Source organism: Phascolarctos cinereus, unplaced genomic scaffold (genome assembly GCF_003287225.1).
Source record: "Phascolarctos cinereus isolate Bilbo 61053 unplaced genomic scaffold, phaCin_HiC Scaffold_1;HRSCAF=81, whole genome shotgun sequence".
Taxonomy (NCBI): domain Eukaryota; kingdom Metazoa; phylum Chordata; class Mammalia; order Diprotodontia; family Phascolarctidae; genus Phascolarctos; species Phascolarctos cinereus.
The window spans coordinates 158,476,543-158,501,097 of NW_027555514.1; the positions used below are offsets into that span (position 1 = coordinate 158,476,543).

The 24,555-nt window shown below is 38.2% G+C and overlaps 1 protein-coding gene across 1 annotated transcript in view; it reads right to left on the reverse strand.

Annotated features, from left to right (window-relative positions):
• ELAPOR2 (endosome-lysosome associated apoptosis and autophagy regulator family member 2) overlaps positions 1-8,220 on the reverse strand; it is a 198,327-nt gene extending 190,107 nt beyond the window's left edge. Inside the window, 1 exon segment of the mRNA XM_020999772.2 lies at positions 7,268-8,220. Coding sequence (XP_020855431.1) covers positions 7,268-7,459 — 192 coding nt within the window. The 5' untranslated portion in view covers positions 7,460-8,220.
• Positions 8,221-24,555: the final 16,335 nt, after the last annotated feature.

A 24,555-nucleotide genomic window follows, 5' to 3' on the forward strand; every position in this document is an offset into this window, starting at 1 on the left:
GTTTCCCAAGAATAAGAAATTACAAGATCTGCCTCTCTCCTGAAGGGTGTGCTATCAAAATAAGAATACTGGAGATTCTGCACTGTGCTGTGCTATTTTCATCTGTGCTCAAATATGACACTTCACGGATGTGTCAACTCAGTTTTTGTAAATATTGATGGTGTGATCACCACATTTGCCTAAAACATGAGAATTTGGTTTAGAGTATAGACAAATCTCAAATGGAAATTCTACCTCTGCTGGCCTGGGAAATCATTTTATTATGCTAACTACTCCAAAACAGGAGCTTTGCTCTCTTTATTCTAAGTAGCTCATGGCCCAGTATGACAGCATACTATTAGGGTAAAAATAATGGATTTGAATTCAGAAGGAGCTTGGGTCAGAACCCCAGCACAGAATTCATTAGCTGCATAACCCTGGGCAGATTATTTACCATCTCTGAGTCTCAATTTCCTCATCTATAAATTGGAAATTAGTAACATTTATACATTCTACCTCACAGAGTGGTTATGAAGAAAATACTTTTTAAAGAACTATATAAAGTACTCTTCTATCTTCCCATAAAAAAGACCTTTTCTTTACCTGTCAGATTCCTTTTGACTTTGCAGAATCTGCAGTTATTTTATATCAAAATCTTCTGATTTATTGGAGCTAAAAAAAAACAAACCCAAAGAACACCTTTACAGATAAGGTCAGTGGATTATAGGACTCAGGAAAGAAAGAGAAACCTGTAAGATCAAATATAAAATGTACTGTTTGGCATTCAAAACCATTCATAACCTATCACATTCCTGCCCCCATCACCTTTTCAGTCTTCTTACACTTTATAGTCCGCTACATACTCTTCAATCCAGTGACATTGGCCTCCTTGCTGTCCCTTGAACAAGACATTCCATGTTTCAACTCTGAGAATTTTCATTGGCTGCTTCCTATGCCTGGACTGCCTTCCCTTCTCTTCTTGGCCTCCCAGGATTTGGCACAGTGCTTGGCACACGGCAGGTGTTTAATAAATGTCCAGTTGGCTTTGTTGATGGACTGTCTTTCCAAGCTTCCTTCAAGTCCCAGCTAAAATCCTGCCTTCTACAAGAAGCCTTTTCTCATCTCCCTTAATCTTAGTGCCTTTGCCCTGTTGATTATTTCCAGTTTATCCTGTATATAGCTTGTTGATGTTTAGTTGTTTTATGTTGTCTCTCCCATTAAACTGTGAGATATTCAAGAGCAGAGACTATCTTTTGAGTTTCTTTGTATCCCCAGAATTGATTACAGTGCCTGCTACATAGTATGCATTTAAAAAATGTTTATTGACTGGAAAAAAAATTACAAAAGTATTTGTATTAATAATTATCAACTAATATATATCCAAAGCCTACAGTTGCATAACACCACCTATGATGGAAGCACGGAGGTAACTAGCAAGCATCTTTAATGATTTATCAGGGCTTCTCGACTTAAATAATGCATGTATTGGCCACTTAGCTGCTAATTCTTTTCCTCTTAAGCAGTCATCATCCATTTGGACCAAAGCCTCCAGCCTTGCTCTAACTCCCAAACTCAGTTTTCTCTTCTACTTTCTTTTTCCGGCTTAGTCTTATAATGAATGTTTCTGAGTGCCATTCCGTCTCAGACTAGCCTATCACCCCTTCATCTCCACTGTGCTGATGCAGAACCATTTGTGAAATACCAGCTTTATGCCTTTATTTCCACAGTTCAGCTTACGACACTGTTTCACATTTATGTAACGCTTTTTATTCTTCCTTATATTATCTCATTTTATCTTCACAATATCAATAGATCACATTTTAAAATCAACATTTTACACATTGGGACACTGAGATAACAGGAGACATAGTTAATTGTAATCTTGCATTGGTTTCACAGTTTTATCAGCTTCACTTCAGACGCCTAAAGAGGATAAATCTACTGCTTTGATTCTGCACTGTTATCTAGACTTTACACCATTAAGAAACTAGATATTGAAGTCTTCTCTAGCCCTTGAAGTTCAACTATGCCCTTCATCTGCTCATATTGCCTGACTCTGATTTCTATACTGTCAACCATTCCATTCCTGCTTGTGCTTTTGTTTTCATCTTATTGGTTTAATCGCCAATTGAGTTTTCCAAAATAGTCAGTGTTTTATATTATTCCATTGCCCAAGGTATAAGCAACTATAGTTAACCAGCTTTATCTCAGTCTTCTTTTCTCCAGCTTCTAACCAAGAGCTACTTCCTAGTTTCCTTTTTAGAGATCCTAACCAATCATACCAATTCTTGATTGTGCTATGGCCACTCAATGCAAGAACTGCAAAAACTTTCATTTCTCTTCTTCAATCTCCCTACTCCCCGTTAGCCATCTTATTACTCCACACCATAATGAATTACAGCAGCAAATCAGCATAGTAACCTTATATTTGACAAGTGTAAAGACTTAAGATTTGGGGATAAGAATTCCTTATTTGGTAAAAATTGTTGGGAAAACTGAAAAGCAATATGGCAGAAATCAGGCATAGGCTAATATCTCACACCATTTACCAAGATAAGGTCAAAGTAGTTACATGACTTAGATATGAGAGTCAAAGGAAGGGAAAGCTTATGAAGTTCAACAAGCAACAATAGTCACATATGGCTAATTTATTAGTACTGATTTTAAAAAGAATAAATTTACTTTAAAAAAAAAGGTGATAGAAACTATGGGCCAAAATTTAATAGTATGGTTATCAATTCCTGGGTTTAATTTACTCTTGCTCCCTTTCTTCTCATATAATTAAGAGGTGACAATAACTTCCAACTTTACTGCTCTTGATTATAATTTCCTCCCTTATTTGGTTTACTATACTAATTATATTCACTCTGTTCCTTACTTGACACTAACAAAACTATTCATATTTATATAGCCCTTTAAGGTGATACCTCATTTTACATACATTAGCTCATCTGATCCATACAATTGAAACTTCAAGCTCTACAAGTTTCAATCAATTTTGCTCTGTGCCAAAGCCAATGTCAACCCTTGGTCAATCAATCATATTACAACTGTGTACCAAGGATCAAGTGAAAGAACATGGATGGTCAGTCAGGAAATAATAATCTATTAAATATCTAACATGCACCAGGCATTATGCTAAGTACTGAGGATACAAAGAAAGGCAAAAAAAAAGCCCCTGATTTTTAAAAAAATCATAGTTTGATGGGGAAGACAACTTGTAAACAATCATGCATAAACAAGTTATATGTGGGATCTCTTCAAAACAATCTTTGATGGAAGGTACTGGCATTAAGGCAAACCAAGAAAGGCTTCTTAGAGAAGGTAGAATTTTAGCAGGGAACCAAAGAAAGACAAAAAGGCCAAGAGATAGAAATGAGGAGGGAGAGGATTCCAAACATGGAGGACAGCCAGTGAAAATGCATGGAGTTGGGAGATAGTGTCTTATGTTGGGAATAGCAAGAAGGCTATTGGATTGCAGAGTACGCTGGAGGGAAGGGGAAGAGAGAAGAAGTTGTAAGAAGAATGGTAGGAAGGAATTTATTGAGGAATAATTACAATATTTATAATCATTTATGGAGGAATTTGAACATCAAATATTTGACAGATAGGTGACACAATGGATAGAGTGCTAGTTCTAGAGTTCAAATAATAGCCTCAAACAGTTACTACCTATGTGATCCTGGGCAAGTTACTTAACCTGTTTGCCTCTGTTCCCTCAACTGCAAAATGGGAATAATACAACACCTAACTCAAAGAGTGACTGTAGGGATCAAATGAGATAATGGTTAGTACAGTCCCTAGCACACAGTAGGCACTCTATAAATGTTTATTGCCTTCCCTTAATCCTAGAGGTAATAAAAAGTCATCGGCATTTATTGAAAAGGGAGATTTTGACAGCTGAGGAGAGGATGGACTAGAATGGGGAGAGACTTGAGGTAGAAGGCTTTTGTAACAGTTCAGGTGTGTGGTGGTGGGGGTCTGGACCAAGAAGGTGTCCGAGGATGAAAAGGAGCATGTATGAGAGAGATTATGAAGGTAGAAATGATAGAAATTTATAACTTTTAGGATGGATGTTGGAGGAAGGGGGATGGGATGAGATAGTGAGGAGTTGAGGATGATGCTACCTAGGTTGAGAACCTGAGTGATTAGGGAAATGGTGGTATGTACAGTCAATAACAACAGGAAAATTAGGAAGAGGGGAGAGCTTGGGGGAAAATATGAGTTCACTGTTGGACACATAGAGCTTAATATTTCTACTGGACATCCAGTTCAAGATGTCCGATAGGGAATTAGAGCTGTAGGACTAGCGATCAGGAGAAAGGTTAGAGCTGGATAAGTAAATCTGGGAACCATTAGCATAGAAATGATCACTGAATCCATGAGAGCTAAAATAAAATAGTAAAAAGGGAGAAGAGAAAAGGGCCACAGACAGAGACTTGAGGGATACTCCCAGCCAGCAACAATGAGCTGAATGGAGATCTAGCAAGGGAGACTCAGAAGGAGCAGTCAAACATTTAGGAGGAGATCCAGGATAGAGTGTCGTCAAGAAAACCAAGAGAATATCAAGGAGAAAAGAGTGACTGACAATGTCAATGACTGCAGAGAGATCAAGAAGAATGAGAGTTGAGAAAGGCCATTAGATTTGGCAATTAAGAGATCATTGACAATGTTGAAGAGGGAAGTTCTAGTCGAATGATGAGGTCAGAAGCTAGACTGCAGAAAGTTAAGAGAGAGGAAAGGAAGTGAAGGCACCTGTTGTAGACAGCCACATCAAAGAGGTTATCCATGAAAGGGAAAAATATGAAATAACAGCTAGCAGGAATAGACAGATCAACTGAGGGATTTTTGAGGATAGAGGAGACATAGGCATGTTTGTAGGCAGTAAGGAAGCAGCCCATAGGGAGACAGGTATTGAAGATTAGTAAGAGACCAGGAATGAGGAGGCAGCAATCTGCTGGAGAAGACAAGATTAGAATGGAAACACTTGTGCACGTAGAGGGGTTAGCCTTGGCAACCTTCTGGCCACCTTCTAGCAGAGTGTATCACCATGACTGGAAAAACAATTGTAAAAACACTACATTGATATAATCTTCCCATATATTTTGTTAATTAAAAAGTAAGAAAAATGAGGCACTAGATTTAAGTCTAGTTAGTAGTAGAACAAGGAATGTAGCTTTCCTGAACCTTGATTCCTAATTGACCTTTCTTTTTCTGGTCCTTTTTCTGAATCTTGGCACCAGATTTAGTTAATCTACTTTTCCTTCTCCGTACAGACTGTGTTCTCACCTATAAGACTGCTGAAGTTGTGGTGACTAATTCATCATCATCACAACTCCTGCAGGGGCATTACCCTGACCTTCATTCATTTCTATCCATCTGTTTCCTGTAGCAGTCTCCAATAACAGGAAGAAAGTTAAGGCTTGAGAAGCTGAATATATATATATATATATATATATATATATATATATATATATATATATATATATATATATATACACATATATATATGTATATATATGTATGTATGTATGTGTGTGTGCATGCACATAAAGACATATAACGCATTTGGATTTTTATTGAACATGCTTTCTCTTTCATGTGACTAATGTTGGAGGGCAGTTTTAGTAGGGAAGGTGGAAGACTGGACTATTTTCTAGATACGATTAAAATGAAAGCTGGAGAGGAGAGATTAAAGATTAGGCACATGATAATTGGGATTTGGGGGGTTATTTTTGTTCTGTGTGTATTTTTTTAATGATCCTGATAAACTCAAATTAAACACAGCTGATTGTTGAGATTTGTCACAGATTTCCACAACTAAAGTACATCTGGGAGCTGGTAGGCATTCCTCTTATTTGTTTTTCTATTCATTTCAGTCTAGCCCAGCCTACTCTGATACCTTGCCTTAGTGAGTGGCTGTCTCTTCATCATAAATGACTGGGGGAAGGGGACATATGGGCATCCAAGGATGTCCAGAGGAAGATGCCTCCTTTATCAGAGCTAGAATAAAATGTAAATGTTACAGCAATAGACAGGGGATAGTCTGGCCCTGTTACACTGAAAGACCATCAGCTCATCTGTTTTTGTCCTGCAAATTAATTGACCTGTCACTCTAATTTATCACAAGCATCCAAAAATAGGCTTGCTTTTCTGAATCCCCACTGCCCACATCTCCACTGCTATCACCTCTCAAAGTGGGAAATTCTGTTTCTTGTCATTTATTTTCATTATGAATTCTCTGAACCCTAAAAAAAAAAAAAAAAGATACCCAATAGAAGTAGACAATGACACCCCCCAAAAAAAATTTCTTGGAACAGGAAAGCCTAGTGTCCATAATAAGAGATTTCCCTCATCACCATTACAATAAATCCACATGTAGATAGAGACAGAGATAGAATACTGTGTTGACCTCTTCAGCCAGGGCATTTAGCAATTCCCAAAAGCAAAATGTTATAGTTGCCTTTTTCTATTCTTCCAAACTCCATTCCCTCTGCTCCTCCCACCCCCCCCCCCGACACACACACACACACACACACACACACACACACACACACACACACACACACACACACACTCCTATTTATCTTCCACATTTATCAGAATCCCAATAAACACCAAAGATCTGCTTAAGCAAGTCTGCTTAACCCGTAGGAGGAGGCGTGGTGAGGAGGAGTAGAAAAGGGAGAGTGAATGGTGGGAATAGGCAAAGGCAAGGGTTCTCTGCATGCAAGGCTCTAGAGAGAACTAAGAGAAGCTCCAAATCCCACTAGTAGAGGGATTCCCCCATCTCCTCCGGTACAAAATTCCCTCCTTCGACCCGTGGTCTCCAACCCCTGGAATAAGAGAGAGAGAGAGGGAGAGAGAGAGGAAGAGAGAGAGGGAGAGAGAGAGAGAGAGAGAGAGAGAGAGAGAGAGAGAGAGAGAGAGAGAGAGAGAGAGAGAGAGAGAGAGAGAGAGAGAGAGAGAGGGGGAGAGGACTGCAGACTCCCTCAGAGCCCCCAAAACACTCACGTGCACATTTTAAAAATCATTAACCCCCAGTCACACACACACACACACACACACACATCAGTATTATTATAAGCCACTCTCCCAGTGGCCAGCCTAGAGGACGAGCTTGACCCAACAACGGACAAAACCCCGGATCTTACAAGGCAGGAACAGAGGGTGGGAACAAGCCAGGGAAAACACATACATATAAACACACACACATACACTTAGACACACAAACACACACGGTTCCAAGTAAAGGACGCGCTAAGCGGCGAGAGCAGGCGCTGCTCACCTCTTGGCAAGGAGGTAACGGGAGACTGGAGGCGGCGGCTAGGTCCACAGCCCAAGCCGCCCGGCAGCTGGCGGCGAGCGCCCAGCAGCAGAACCAAGCGGAGCGCCAGCACTGCGAGCTCCCGCTCCTGGGAGCCCGGGCAGGCAGCCTCCGGCTTCTCCTGAGCGCCGCAGCCGGGTTCAGCTGCTGCATCTCTAGCTCCAGGCTGGGGAGCAAGCGGGAAAACCTCCCGAGAGGGTGGAGGATCCAGATATCTCGAGACGCGCAGGAGCGGTTCTGCAACCGGCCGGCCGGCAGGGAGCGGAGCGGAGCTGGCAAGCCGGCGAGCCTTTGGTCTTCTCCCCTCTCAGCTGTACGCACCCCACCTGGCCTCTGCTCACTACTGCTGTTTTTGCTCCAGCCGCTGCCGCTTCCCCTGGGATTGCCAGGCTGATAGCGCGGGTAGCCTCCGTCACGCAACGGAGGGAGGGCTCGGGAGAGGGAGGGAGGGAAGGAGAGAGCGAGGATGAGAAGGAAGGAGGGAGGGAAGGGAAGGAAAGGGCCCTGCGCTGGCGCCGCGCAGAGCTGGCACAGGAGGCGGGGAAGGTTGGCGGAGCTGGCTTTGAGGGAGGGGACGCGAGAGCTTCGAGAGCTGTCTTTTAGAGAAGGTGCTGCGCTGCGAGAGGGGAGCAGGTGGTGTGGGAACTGGGGGGCCGAGAAGAGGTAGTCAGCGGCAGCCTCCCTGCCCAGCTGAGCTTTGGTTCCAAGTAGGGCTGCGGGGCCACCTAACGCAGGATAGCCTTCCCTGGGGTTGCCAGGGAACGGGGATGGCAAGGGCGTGGGGGAAGAAGCCCAGTTGGGTGGTGCCACTGCCTTGGCCTCTCAGCCACGGGGAGCATCCTCCTCCTGGGGAGGCATAGCCCTAGGGGCAGAGCCTCCAGTAGACAAGCCATTTCAGAAACCTTTTCCCCTCAAGATAACTATCCTATTAAAAAAAAATCCAAGCTAGCTAGACAAAGCCCAATTTCTAGTTAAATAGTTGAAATTTAGAAGGCTAAACTGTGTGGGCCAAAATCGGACCCCAAGGGGCACTCCAGTATCCAACAACTTTAATATCGGGGGAAAAAAATTTACCTTGTAATTTGAGATCTAACATGGGGGAGGGGGAGGTGATCTAGGCAAAATTCAGACCCCAGAGGTGTGTCCAGCACAGTGTCAACATACTCAAAACTATTAAATGTCATATTCATGCCACGTGTCATGTTCATTAATTTAAAAAAATGTTATATGAGAAAGACACAACATGCTAAAAACAGGATAGAACACTCTTCCCCTAGTTAATTTTTTTAAGTCATCTTCCTATATAACAACTCAATGAAAGAACTGCCCTACTGAGGAGAACTTGTAGTAATCTCAAGCATGCTCTTTTATATTTTGATTTCACCTATGAAATTAGATTTGATTTATCTTCAAAAACAAGAGAGTACAGACTCGCCTTCTGTCAGAGGTGGGGAATTCCAAGAAAGCTCTAAGGGCCTCCTTTATAATTTTATAACCTAACAAAATAATTTTATCCCTAAGACCAGGCTTACAGTTTTAAAAGGTAGATTATCCAGTGGTTTTCATCCATTTAATAGCTTATCCAAATAGTTTATCAGAAATTCCCAGTGGGTTTTGGTGGTGGTGTTGTTGTTGTTGTTGTCGTCTCTGTTTTGTCTGATTCCTGGGGACTTGTTTTGTGTACTGCTAAGTTGCTGGATCCTTCACTTCATTGTAGCTTAGCAGTTAAAACAGAAAAGTCAAACTTAAAACAATGACTGAGCCTACTGGATCCCAAATTCCCAGAAGAAAAAATGTGTCAACACCACTAGCACAAGTATATAAGAGGTTCTTGAAGCATAGTTGATAAGCTGAATTTAAGACCACGATGAAAGAAAATCAATGTACCAAAGGGAAAAAAAAAGATACTAGAATATATTAGAAGTCTGATGTGCAAGGGCTGGGAAATCATCAATCAATCATGAAACATTTTTAAAGGATGCATTTTATGCTAGGCACTTAGCACTCTGGCATGAAAAGCACCCTGTTCTCAAAGAGCTAGTTATGTACATATATGATACAGATTTAAAACAAAGTAGTTAAGGAGGGAGGACAGTAGTAATTGGTGAGGGAGGAATCAGGTTCACTCCTGATCAGAAAAGGTTTTATGTGATGCTTGAGCTGAGTCAGGAAGGAAGGAAGGAAAGAAGGAAGAAAGAATGGAAGAATGGAAGAACAGGATAGGATTCTAGGAGGAAGAGGTGATGAGAGAGTGCCTTCTAGTATGGGTGATAGCCAGTACAAAGGCATAAAGATAGGAGATGAAGTTTCATGTGTGAGAAGTGTCAAGAAAGTCAGTTTAGGGGCAGCTGGGTGGCGCAGTGGATAGAGCACCGGCATTGAAGTCAGAAGGACCTGAGTTCGAATTCAGCCTCAGATGAAACACTTGACATTTACTAGCTGTGTGACCCTGGGCAAATCACTTAACCCCAATTGCCTTTAAAAAAAAAAAGTCAGTTTGACTAGACGGGAAAGTTCAAGAAAAGACACAATAGACAATGAAACTGGAAGAGTAGGTTGGGGCCAGATTGTGAAAGCACTCTAAAAGTCATACCGAAGAACCTGGTCCTACCATTGCTTCAGTTAGGATCATTTAGGCCCTATTAGAGCATATTGCGTCTTTTGTTCACATGTGGTATAAGTAATAGAAAAGAACAAAAGTGACGATTAAAGGGATGAAAAATAAACATTGTGGGAAAAGGTTGCTTTAAAAAAAAAGTTGCCTAAAAAAGAGAAGTGTATCTTCAAGTTCAGGACAGGTGTTTTGTTTTGTTCTGTGGGGCAGATGATGCTCATTTATTCTTCATGTCCAAGAAGTGTGAAGCAAAAGAAATATTTTTGACTGGAGATGAATAACTTTATATTCAAGATGGTAAACATTTAAACAGGCTACCACAGGGAGATTTGGAAATCTTCAGGAATAGAACTGACTCTCTAGATTTCTTTGCACTACTATCTTACAACACTGTAAGGCAAAAAATCATTATATAAATATGAGTTGTTACTGGGCTCCTCCTTGGAGAGTATAGACATTATTCTGCCAAAAGTCAGGGGACTAGACCCAGTGATTTTTCAAGGTTCTTTCACAGTAATTAATTGTAAAGCTTGGAATCAATCAACCAACCAATCCACAAGCCTTTGTTAAGCACCTGCTATGTGCCAAGCACTGGGAATACAAAGTAAATATGAACCAGAGCCTGTTCTCACATCCTTTCAATAGTGAGAATATGCACATATTTAAATATATAGAAAGTAAAATAAATACAAGGTAGTTTGAAGGGCGTTAGCAGTTGGAGGAATGAGGAAAGACATCATGTAGACTAGAAGCAAGTACTAGGAGCCAGAAGTAAAAAGATTAATAGTAATTCTAAAGTTGCTTCTCTGAAAATAACAGTCAACGTGCTTCTCAAAATACATAATATCAATTCAATATTGTCCTATGACAATATTGACAAAGAAAGCCCATAACAGTCAAAGACTGCTCCTACCATAAAAGAGTTGTTTGGGAATTATACAGGCAATATTTGCCCATCTGTTAACTAATATTGACATTACGTGAGTCATAAGTAACATGAAAACAATTGTCAGAAAAGGCCTAACTTTGAAACAATTCAGTCCCTTTCCAGTCTTTTCTGTCTTTCCTTAAAAAAATTACATTTTAGGTAATTGCCAGAGTAATTTGCATGTGCCCATTCTGTTTTCAGAAAAATTAGCAACTATTTCCTTTCCTCAGACATCTCAAAACAGAAGAGTTCATTCTTTTAAAAAGTTAACTTTCTAGCATTTAAGTGTCTGGACACAATTCTTGTGTTAAGATAATAGTGTGTAACTCAAATAGAAACTACACCATACATTAGGATCTCTGTTGACTTAGTTTTAAAATATAAAACTATGTTTCATTGTATTTTTGTTTGTTTTGTTAAGTATTTCCCAATTACATTTTAATCTGGTTCTGCCTGAATTCACAAGTGTCATTGCCTTCATGCATCTGTGTTTTTGGCACAAAGAATATGGATCACGTAGGATATGGGATCACGGAGTCAAATTAAGGATGAATAGCAGAACGTGTTAGATATATTCAATGATCTAATTAAATATATACACATATATATATATATATATGTGAATACATGTATATATACATATATTTACAGTCATTTTTCAATTGTATCTAATTCTTTGTGACCCCATTTGGGGTAAGGGTATTGGAGTGGTTTGCCATTTCCTTCTCCTGCTCATTTTACAGTTGAGGAAAGTGAGGCAAATAGAATTAAGTGACTTGCCCAGGTTTACACAGTTAGTAAATGTCTGAGACCAAATTTGAATTCAGGAAGATGAGTCTTCCATAGTCCAGGCCTGGCACTCTCTACTTCTATGGACTCATCAACTATTAACAAAGAAAGCCTCCTAACACCACCAAGTAATATCTCAATTTGGCAGGCGGGGTGAACCAAGTTTAAAAGTTAAATGTCTTCAATAATTCAATATTTATTTAGTACCTAGTATGTTCTAGGCAATATGCTAGATGCTGGAGATCCAAAGACAAAAATCAAACAGTCCCTGCCCCCAAGGGTCTTACTTTCTCCTGGAAGGATACAAGTCAGCAGTGTAGCACGTGAAAAGAGCAATGGATTTGGAGTCAGATACCTGGTTTCAAATTCTACCTGTCACTAATTGTTGTTGTTGTTTGTCCTTTGTTTTTGAAAAGAACCAATGACATCACAGAGTGATGTATTGACTTGATCACAAATTGGATTTAAGTGACACAAAGTTGAACAAAGTCTACAGTCTTGTTCTCTCATCCAGAGTCATTGAAGTCCAGCAGCAGAACAAAAGTCAGGGCAATTGGTGATTACCTGAGATACAGGGGATGAACTTGGCATCTTCAATGTCTGATCAAGTTCTAAGGGCTCCACAGCACCTGCTTCAGCTGCCTTCATGGCCATTGGAACAAATTGTTCTTATCTGCCCATTCCCAGAAAAGTCTTTACATGCTTGGGATAGACACCCCCCCTAACCCATCAGTAAGTTTGAGGCCTGTCAGTTACCCTCAACCTGGTTTAACCCATCTGCCTGTTTTACCAGAGTGTGGCTGCTGCACATGCTACAGCTTCTTGGAGCCACAGGTGAGAGTTGAGTGAACACCAAAAGTAGATGAGCCCTGAAAAGGGTGCTAGTCTTCCCTGAATACCCCATACACCCCTAGTGCCACTAACTAATTGTGTGACCTTAGGCAAGTCAACTAACCTCTCTAGGCCTCAATTTCTTCATCTAGAAAATGAGGGGATTGGACTAGATGGCTTCCTTTATCTCTTCCAGCTCTATACCTATGATGCTATAATTCTATGAAATGAGCAGACACATGAGTAAATAAAAGGAAATTCAAAAAAGTTAGAGAATACTTACAGCTGGAGACCCCAGGAAAGGTTTTGCAGAGAAAGTGCGGCCTGAGCTGAGCTTCAAGGGAAGATTTTGTCATCAACTTCAAGCGATAAATGTCAATACATCAAGGACCTTTGTTTTTGTTCTTGTAGGAAATTCATCCACCAATGCAGATTCCAGTCCACCCATAACTTGTGGTCTTAGAGCTACCAGGGTTCAGCTACCTGTGGTCATACTACTTGTGTCAGAAGCAGAATCTGAATCCAGATTGCTGGTTCCAAGACTAGCAGCACTTCATCCATTCTGCCATAGTGTTTCTTACACCATATACAAAGTTGTTACATAGTATTTAAGCCCATATTGGATGTTAGTAAAATTTTCAAGCTTAAAATATTGATATTGCTAAAGTACCCTTTGGAAATGGATAATAATAACATTTCCCACCAATTTCATTAGTTCTGGATTCTGCTTCTGTCATGTCAAACTGACTCCTAATTAGAGTGTTATTTAAAGGTACCCATATGCTGTCATCCCTCTGGGAAACACAAAAGGTCACATGTTTGGTGTTCTTTTTACCTCTAGAGAAGAGAATCACTCGGCTTAACCTAAATAACCGTATTACATCTGTAATTTTTGCAATTGAATCCTGTAGTATGGTGATTTTAAAATAGATTTGGACACATCGCTTAGTTTGTAATATTTGTATTCTCTGCCTGAGAATGGTTCTATTGTATCACTTTCCTACATGTTGGATATATTCTAATGAGCTATTGTTACTAGATCTGAGAAATACAAGAGTCATGTTTTCCAACTTTCATCACCTTACAAGAATACCAATTATGTTCATTGTTTGTGATGTTGCAAATATTCTTCATTTTTGGCTTGGAAAAAGTGGATCATGGCTTTTTAATACTGTAAACTGTCATTGATACTTCCTAAAATGTGACTATAATGTGACTGGGATTTAATTATTTTTCCCCTTATTCAGATTTAAATAATGTGCCCCTTTCTGTCATATTCTCAAGCATCCCCCAAATTAAGAAATTCATCCTAAAGGCATCCTTTGCCAACACTGTACTTGTGAAAGGTATGTAATGAAAAAACTACTTGGCAGGAACCAGATCTTTGCTTTCAAAATGAGCCAGCAGACCTTTCTAGAGGCTAGATCCCAATGGCTATCACTAGCCTATTCAGTTCAATTCAACTTACATTGAGTAGGTATGTCACATATTTTAAATTGCTATTTTTTTGGACTGTAAGTTGCAAAGAAGGTGCCAACCTGAATTGATAAAGAAAATTTCCTTACTCAAGAGTTAATCAGATCACATGTCCAGTCCCTCACCCTAAATCAGAATCAGAGAAATTTAAGACTTACTTTCAGATATGCTGTGGGAAGTAGGATGAGTGTTTTTCTCTTCCTCAAACCCTCACTTCTGTTAAACTAAAAGATGTACAATAGCTGCTTTACATCTCATAGGAGGAAAAGCCACATTGATTCCTTTTAACCAGTATTGGACATGGAGATTATTCACTCAGAAAACTCTGGACATAAGCACCATTAAATTATTTACACATTGCATGACCCTATACTTTGCTACTTGTCCTGTCCACAACTGCTTTTTTATTTATTCATTTTTCATTTATTCACTTTTATAACATACTATAGATTGAATGATTCTACTTTGACCATTGCCCTATCACAAATTATATAATTTATTTTGATACTCAAATTACTTTGTGACCTTGTCTATTTACATGTTCCCTCCAGTGATGCATATCATAATTCCTCCATATCCTGTACAACTCTTATCCTCCAATAATAAGCTTGTACTCTAGCTATTTGCCTATAGCCCCTTGTCTGATCTTATCAAGTGACCAGCTCATTTTCTCTTTAGAGAAAAAACTGCTTTTATGTTTCTAACATTTACTATAGTATCTGGCACAAAGTAAATACTTAAAAGTTTGTTGGCTGATTGGCATTTCTTTATGAGATGTCAATGGCAAATGGGGCTTTTCTACCTATAATCCAAGGACTATCAAAGACAGCTTCACAGGTATCATTTTCTCTACCAGTCATAAAACATGTCTCCTATTTTCCCCCACTACCCTGGCTTAGAATTCTACTCCTGTCACACAGTCCTATCTTATATCTTTCCCCTCTAACACCACTCTATTTTATCTCATATCATTCACCACCACCACTCAATTATCAACAGCAACTTGGGAAAGAAGCTTTGGCAATGCTGAAGGAACCAGGAACTTGTACATTCTGGATAACCCTTCTGCTCCCATCTGAGATGATGTCCGGGATATTAAACAAATGCCCTATAGGGCTATAACCCTCACCACAGTTTTGACAGGGCACCTCCTTCACGGATTTTAATTTGCAAGCACTTTGAGGAGACCATTGGTTACCAGGTGATTTAAAACCAAATGAGCTGGGCAATTGCAAATTACAAAATCTGTAATGCATTAAGAACTGGCAACTAGCTGGTATTTCCATGTAGAATATATAAATTCACATATTTTTCTTTGAATCTTAATATTTTGATGTTTAAAAATTACATTCCTTCTATTCTGAAAGTCCAAATTTTAAAAGTCTTTTCTCTCCTATAACATCTTCTAATGCTTAAAACTTTTAATAGAATAACCAAATATACTGGCAGCATTTATTTTGATCATGCTGGATCATCACCAAGATATTTGCAGAGTTGATAGTTATTGTTTGATCATCTAAAAATGAGCTTGATGCAAAACAGAACCTCGGTGAGTTGGCATGTGTTTAATTTTGCTTTCACTCTAATCCATGATTAGTCACCAAAGGCTGTTGAAAATGTATTTACAACCATTGCAACAAAAAGACCACGACCATTCCAATTTACATTCACTTTTTTCATTGCTATCAACATAAATAACAGTATGTTTAACAAATACACATGAAAGTAATTGCTGATATTCAGTCTTGTAAATCAGACACAATAATTTTAATGTTAAAATTTTGATCACATGACTGGAAGGATGAAATTTTCTTATATTTTGTCATTAGAAAAGTACATGTTTACTTCAATAGTTCAAAGAGTCATGGTTTCAATAAGGCAAATATGCTCTCTCAGATTGTATAACCTATATTAAATCTTCCACCTTTTGCTGCACCTATTGAAATTCATGATCTTTTAGCCAACTTTCCAGTTATGAGTTTTAACCTTCTGGTGGTAAGAGAGAAGTACATACAAGATTTTAAAAATATATATTGCAAAGGGCTATTTTTTTTTCCTGAACAACACTTAATAGAAGAATGCTTTGAATAATTCCAAATGTAGCCATGTATGTGGCACACTCTCAGATCTCTGTATCTACCCTTTATGCATGAACCTCTTTCTAGTCCCATATTCCTTAATGCTTTTAGAATATCTCCGATTTAATGTCCTAACAGCACCTGAAATTGAGCCATCATAATTAACTTAAATACTAAGAAAATTGGAAAATAGTCTGACAGAAATTAGTCTTAGACCAACATCCTACACCATATTCCATAATGAATTCAAAATGGATATATGACATGAATATTAAAGATCATACCACGTAAAAAGTTAGAAGCAGATATACATAACTTTCCTAGTGACTTCTTAACTAAACAAGGAATCCAGACAATTACAAAAGACAAAATAGAATATAGTGATTACACGTAATTGAAAAACTTTTGCACAAACAAAATTAATGTATCTAAGATAAGAAAAGAAGTGGCCAACGGGGGGGGGGGGAAGAAGTCTTTGATGAGAGTTTGGTGTCCAAGATATACACACAGCATACTCACACACAGACACACATACCCATATATACGTGTGTGTGTGTGTGTGTGTGTGTGTGTGTGTGTGTGTATATATATATATATATATATATATATACACACACATATACATGTATGTGGTTGACTGAATGTCATTCCCCTAATAGATATGTAGCCAAAGGATATGAACAAACAATTCTTAAAAGAATTACAAACTATTAATAAGCGTATAAAGGAAAATTATTAATAAGAGAAATGCCCCACATAAGGAAGTTTGGAAGAGGGAAGAGTTTGGAGGGAAAGAAGGCACACAGTAGGTGTTCAATGAAAAGGACCATGGTATAGTGAGACAAGCCCTGGATTTAGACACATAAGACCTTAGGCACAGAATAAAAATTTCAGAGAGTTTCAGAATCGGAAAGGACCTAGTCCAATCCTTACATGAAAAAAACCCCACAATCATATCTACAATAGTGGTCATCTAGCCCCTGTTTAAAGGCCTCATAGGAGTGGAAATCTACCATCTTTCAAGTTAACATATTCCACTTTTGGACCGCTCTAATTTTTAGGAACTTTTTCTTCACATCAAACCTAAATTTATTGCTTTGCAACTTTCATTCATTGTTACTAGTTCTGCCTTTTGGGGCCAAACACTACCAATCTAATCCTTCTTCATGATAGCTTTTCAAATACTTGAAAACAACTAGTATATTGTCCCTGAGGTTTCTCTTCTCCAGGGTAAGCATGCCTGTCCCCTCAACCAATCCTCATATTTCTGGCCCTCTGCTTCCTTATCTGTAAAATTAGAGTATTTTTAAGGTCCCTTTCTGCTTTAAATATGTGAAATGTTGAGTGATTGAGTTTTATTATATACTCCCCAGGTATTCCCAGGACAGGTACAACCAAAATGAGGCTAAGTAAGTGAACTTCCATACTGTAGCATCTATAACATCATGGAAAGAACTCTTTCCCAGGACATAGGCAACCTGGAGACCTATATTGACTCTGTAAAATGAATCTGTAAATGTATCTGTAAAATGAAGGAGTTGAGCTAAGGTTCCCTCCAGCTCTGATTTTTTAATAAATTCCACTATTAACTTGTAAATTTTGAATATTTCCTATAAACTATTCATACAAATGCAGGGGATTTGTGAACAGAGCTATCCAAATTGATTATATTCACTTTTTAATTACAAAGGTTACCACTTAACTTTGGCTGTTTAAGCAGAGTCTAAGATCACAAAAACGGACTTAATGGCAAGAAGTCCAACCCTGAATACATATCCACTTTTTTCTTTGAGTCCACACAGTTCCATTTAATTTACACTGTGAATCCCTTAGGGAAGGCCTATGTCTGTTTCTTTGTTTTTAATAAAATCAAAAATTGTTTAGATTAAAAAAATAATAAGACAACATAAAGACACGAAAAGCACAGTGCCTAGACACAATACTTAATAAATGCTAGTTGATTGATTGATGAAACTTGTACATCAATAGAGGAAAAATAATTGCTTAATCCAGGTTTCTGCAATGAACAAGACTAATACTCTGAAGGCTCATTCTTTTTATTCTGGAAGGCTTTTGATTGTTAGGTCTCCAGTTTAAATTCAAATGTCCCTGTAATACTCATACTTATTAGTTCTTACCTATCTATGTGTTTAACAATTTTGGCAGTGCTTTCAATGATCCCAACCTGTTCCTTAGGAGGAAAAAAAAAAGTCCTTTCCAACACCAATAATTTCCTGGTGATACTATAAAGAATTCTATGTTTTCCAGATATGATCTCTGAAGAATTAAAATTATGGGTGATTCAAAGAGCAATAAAATATTTATCATTGATATAAACAGATTACAGCATATTACCAAAACTGATTTATATTTAAGAAGTAGCATATAGGTATTGTCAAAGATATGCATGGCCAGAAAAGGAGATGGACTGGTCATCTAATGAGAGTGAAGGATGACAGATAGACAGCCCAGAAGTCTCACTGGTATCCACAAAATATCAAAAGACCCAAAGGGGAGGGAAGCTTCCAATATATTGTGTAGATCCTCAATGGAGAACTAATGGAAGGTCCTTAAAAAAAAAATCCTAGAATCCTGGAAGTTCTATGTTTCTGTGGTAAAATGAAAAATGTAAATGTCTGGGAAGATGGAGAATTATTCTTTTGGAGAAAAAAAAGAATAATTTCAAACTAATCTCTCCTCTAGATTAAATTAATGGGATAAAATGGGATAAAAACAGTATACCATATACGTCATTGTTGGGTTTAATTTTTAGAAAGCACACACAGCCTTCCATTCTAAAAGGGAAAAAGGGTAATATCCAGTTATTAATCATTGTTTTAATGGAAAATATTAAATGAATACAAAATCTTAAGATGAGTTAGAGACTGACTAGAAAATTAAATTTAAGATATTTTTAAAGAATGTGAACTGAAATCAAGCAAAGATTATTCCCAGAAGACAATTTGGCAGTTTGACAATGGCTTAAGAAATAATGTTTGCATTATTTTTGCATGAAGGTAGAAAGTAGCAGTGGTATGTCCTTTCTGAAAGTTGAGCCCAGTGGTCTAATATTAAGGAAATCTTCCCAGCCTTAGGGGGAAAACACCATTATCCAATCTCAGGACTAGGGAAATCATGGACAATTGAAGTACACAGATAATCTACAAACCTGAAAAAGATATTTGCTTTGATCCTCTGATTTAGAGTTAGAAAGGATCTCGGGGCATCTAGTCCAACACCCCTTATTTTAAAGGGGAGATATGAAGCCTCATAGAGGTTGTGACTTGCCTAATATCACCTAAGTAGTGTCAGAAGTGGGATTTTAAAATTTTTGAAACAAAGGTGAAAGTCTTTTAGAATTTATGTTAAACTTAGTTTATTGGAGTTAGTTTGGTGGGATCTGAATTCATTCTAGGAAGCCTCAAGTCTCCTTGGATGACTTTAAGAGAAGCAAATTGCCCTTATATAGAGAAAGAAGCCAGTTTCTTATGTATGATTGTAGTCAAATGATTTTCTTCTAGGAACCTCAATGGACTCATAATATCAGGAGTAGTTTGAAAAAATACATATACTTATAGACAGACTGTAATTATGCCTTTGTAGAGGAAATAAGCTTAATAAAAAGCTTTCCAATATGAGCACTACAGATATGGTACCTTTTAAAGTGAATGTTCGGCTCCAATATCTCTTTAAAACAGGATAACCTATTAAGTCTAATTACCAGTAGAAATAGTATCATAGCATCAAACCAGAACAAGGTTTTTAAGAAAGAACTAGTTTCTCCTTTGGCAGAGTTCAATTTATTCTGTTTAACTAGAGGCAAAGACCACTCCATTTTATTCAACAAACAATTATTAAGCACTTCATATGTGCAAGACAAAAAAGAATCAGAATGTCATCTTGGATATAGGGATAATTGTGGAGTCAGGAAAATCTTGCTTCCGGTCTTGTCTCATGGAGCATCCTTCTCTTCACTCACACAATCACTACCCCTAGTTCAGGCCTCCATCATCCCTTGCCTGGACTACTGTAGTAGACTCCTATTTCCCTTCTCCAATCCATCCTCCACACTGCTACCAAAATCATCTTTCTAAAGCACAGGTCTTATCATGTAACAATCCAACTTGAGAATCCTCTGTGCTTTTTTATTGCCTTTAGAATGACTGCGGACTCTTCCAACTTCTTTTCTCTTTCTATTCTCTCTTGATGACCTTATCAACTCCCATGGGTTTATTATCTCTGTGATTCACAGATTTATATGTCCAGCTCAAGTCTCCCTCCTAAGCTCTCATTATTAACTGCCTATTGGGTATTTCATATTGGATGTTCCGGAGACAAATAAAACTTAACATGTCCAAAATAGAACTCATTATCTTTTCACCAAAAACCCATCCCTCTACAGAATTTCTTAATTTTTATCAAGGGCACCACAATTCTTCCAGTCTCCTAGCTTCATAATCCCAACACCATCCTTAATTCCTCATTCCCCACTTATCCCACAATTCCAATTATTTGCCAGATCTTGTCATTTCTACTTCTACAATGTCTCTTATATCTGACCCCTTTTCTATATTCACATAGTCAACACCTTAATTCAAGCCTCATCGCTTACAACCTGGACTAGTGCAATGGCCCACTGATTTGTCTGCTTCCCTAAGTTCCTCTCCCACTCCAATTCATTCTCCCCATAATTATCAAAGCGAGTTTCCTTAAGTACAGTTCTGACCATGTCATTCCCACCCTCAATAAGTCCAAATGACTTTCTTTTACCTCTAGAATAAAATGTCTTCAATTATTTAAAGGGCTATCAAGTGGAAGATTATATTTGATCTCTTTGGCCCCAGAGTACAGAAATAGGAACAATGGGCAGAATTTGCAGGTAAGAAAAGTGAGACCTATATAAAGAAATCTTCTTGACAATTAAAGCCCCCCCCCAAATGGAATTGGTTAATGTTTGCTATAACCAATTTTTCAACAACCCAAAGAGCAATTCTACACATGGACATCACCAGATTGTCAATGTTGAAATCAGATTGATTACATGCTTTGCAGTCAAAGGTGGAGAAGCTCTATATAGTCAGTTAAAGCAAGGCCTAGAATTGATCATAGCTCAGATCATAAACTTCTTATTGCAAAATTCAGACAAACTGAAGAAAGTAGTGAAAACCATCAGACTATATAGGTATGACCTAAATAACATTCCTTATTTATATGAAGTGGAAGTGATGAACAGATTGGATTTAGTAGATAGAGTGTCTGAAGAACCATGGACAAAGATTTGAAATATTGTACAAGAGGGCAGCAACAAAAAAGCATCCCAAAGGGAAAAAAAAGAGCAAGAAAGCAAATTAGTTGTCTGATGAGGCCTTACAAATAGCTGAGGAAAGAAGAAAAGGGAAAGGGAAAGAGATACTCAACTGAACGTAGAATTCCAGAGAATAGCAAGGAGAGATAAGGTTTTCTTAAACGAACAATGCAAAGAAACAGAAGAAAACAATAGAATGGGAAAGGCAAGAGATAACTTCAAGAAAATTAGAGATGTAAAGGGAATGGTTCATGCAAAAATGGGTATAATGGTAGGGACTTAATAGAAGCAGAAGAGATTAAGAGGTGGCAAGAATACACAGAAAAATTACACAAGAAAGATCTTAATATTAGTGATAACCATGATGATGTAATTACTGATCTAGAGCCAAACATTCTGAAGAATGAAGGCAAGTGGGCTTTAAGAAGCATCGCTAACAATAAGGTTAGTGGAAGTGACAGAATTCTAGCTGAGCTACTTGAAATCCTAAAAGATGTTGCTGTTAAAAAATGTTGCATTCAATATACCAGCAAATTTGGAAAACTCCACAGTGGCCACTGGATTGGAAAAAATCAGTTCACATCCTGGTGCCAAAGAAGGGCAATGTCAAAGAATGTTCAAATTACTAAACAATTGCACTCATCTCACACAGCTACAGGTTATATTTAAGATTCTGCAAGCTAGACTTCAGCAATATGTGAACCAAGAATTACCAGAAGAGCAGTCTGGTTTTCAAAGGGACAGAGGAACTAGAAGCCAAATTGCCAACATTTATTAGATTATGGAGAAAGCAAAGGAGTTTCAGAAAAACATCTCCTTCTGCTTTATTGACTACACTAAAGCCTTTGACTGTGTGGATCACAACAAAATATGGCAAGTCCTCAAGGAGATAGGAGTATCAGATCACCTTATTTGTCTCCTGAGAAACCTGTATATGGGCCAAGAAGCAACAGTTAGAAGTGAACATGAAACAACGGGCTGGTTTAAGACTGGGAAAAGAATACAACAAGGCTGCATGTTGTTATCTTATTTATTTAACTTACATGCAGAATTCATCATGCAAAATGCCAGGCTGGAGGAATCAAAAGCCTGCTGGGAGAAATATCAGCAATGTCAGATATGCAGACAATATGACTCTGATAGCAGAATGTGAAGAATTAAGAAGTCTCTTGATGAGGGTAAAAGAGGAGAATGTAAAACCTGGCTTGAAGCTTACCATTAAAAACAACTAAGATCTTGGCAACTGGTCTCATCACTTCCCAGCAAATAGAGGGAGAGGAAATGGAAGCAGTGTCAGATCTTATATTCTTGGGCTGAAAGATCACTGCAGGCAGCAACTGTAGCCATGAAATTAAAAGAAATTTGCTCCTTGGAAGGAAAGCTATGTCAAATCTGGACAGTATACTAAAAGGCAGAGACATCACTTTGCTGACAAAGGTCCACATAGTCAAAGCTATGGTTCTTCCAGGAGCAATATACGGCTGTAAGATTTGGACTATAAGGAAAGCTGAGCATTGCAGAATTGATGCTTCCAAATTATGATGCTGGCGAAGACCTTTGAGAATCCCTTGGATAGCAAGGAGATTAAATCAGTCAAAACTTAAAGAAATTAATTCTGACCATTCACTGGAAGGACAAATGTTGAAGTTGACATTTAAATACTTTTGCCCCATGAGAAGATAGGATTCATTGGAATAGATCTTGATGTTGGAAAAGAGCCAACTGTTAAACTTTCAGCGTGACTCTTAGTTTGATACCTCAGAAGTCAGCAAATGCTACAAACCAGGGCTTGATTTATCGTTTTGGTTGGTTGTCTATACGTAAGAAAGAAAATGTTAATGTAGATTAAATTCCAAAGCATGTCATGTGCACATTTTTTTCACATTCAATTGTTAAACATTTATTAGCACACTCTTTTATAGACTGATTTGGGAGTCAGTGGCATCCCTCTCACTAGAACAAAGTCTGAATGAACATTTATCAGCTATGTTATAGAAGAGATTCATGTCCAGGTCAAACTAGATAGACTGTAAGGTCCCTTTCAACTCCAACATTCTGCAATGCTATGTGGTGCTGACTTGAGCAAGAGACCATGACCTGGGCATGGGACAGAAAAGATACATTTGTGATTAACTGACTCTAAGCTAGCCAGAAGTGGAAAAGATCTTTATTTGGTGTAATAAGAGAATGTTCCCATGCCATCCTGAGCTCTGGGTCTCAAATGTACAAAAAGGTTTCTTTCAAAATAACAGAGGCAGGCTAGCCTAGAGGTCTATTTCTGATTTGTAACAAATTTGAGCAAGATTTCAGAGTGTTTTCTATATTTAGGCCAGCTGCTAAAGAGCTGATCCCTAGGGAACTTTATTACAGCTATCTACAGAACTACAGCAGTTCTAGAAGATAACCAAACAAGAGGGAGATCCTGGGCTACAGGAATCAGAGCGAGGAGAAAAGGGAGCAAAGCCTGAAGATAGCAACCACCACTTCTTGGCAGGTTAGATCCATAGTAAACCCTGAGCAGATAGTGACAGAGAGAAGCAAAGCCACCCTTACTCTTACTGAAATCCTACTCAGGGGTACTATATATTTTAAGATTGTACAGGTTTCTGGGAAGAGAATTAATCAGGGAAAAAGCAGGGACAGGAAAGAAATAATGACTCTCCAGTGACATATTTGAAAGTCCATTCTCTATTAATTTTGTAAATAAAACTTTACTGTATGTTTAGCTTTGTAAGACTGGGTGTTAACTGCAAGGGGATCTGGTAACTACCCTTTAGAGAATGTCAGAAACTGACAATTTCAGATTTGCCCTGGAATGAAGATAGAAACACAACAAGCTAGAGAAGTATAAATCCAAAAAGTGGTCTTTGCATCCAGTGAAACCTCAGAAATTAGAGTTATTTGTGTATAGCATGAGGCTTGTAATTTAGACAAGTGTTTATTGTAAGGTTATAAAAACCATCTTTATTTTATAGTCTGTGTGTATGACCAAATTTGTTCACAATCTTAGCTGAGTACTCATAAAGACACTGAGGCATGAAAGACATGCTGTCATATTTGACTTGGCCCATGGCATTGAAAGTTCAGCAATTTAAAGTGGTCTCTGTCTACACCAAATTGTCTTAATAATTTATCTGATATCTTTACTTGTCATGTCTCCCATTAGATTAAGAACTCCTTAAGGTGAGAGGTTATATCTAACTAAACTGTTGGTCTGACAGGCACATT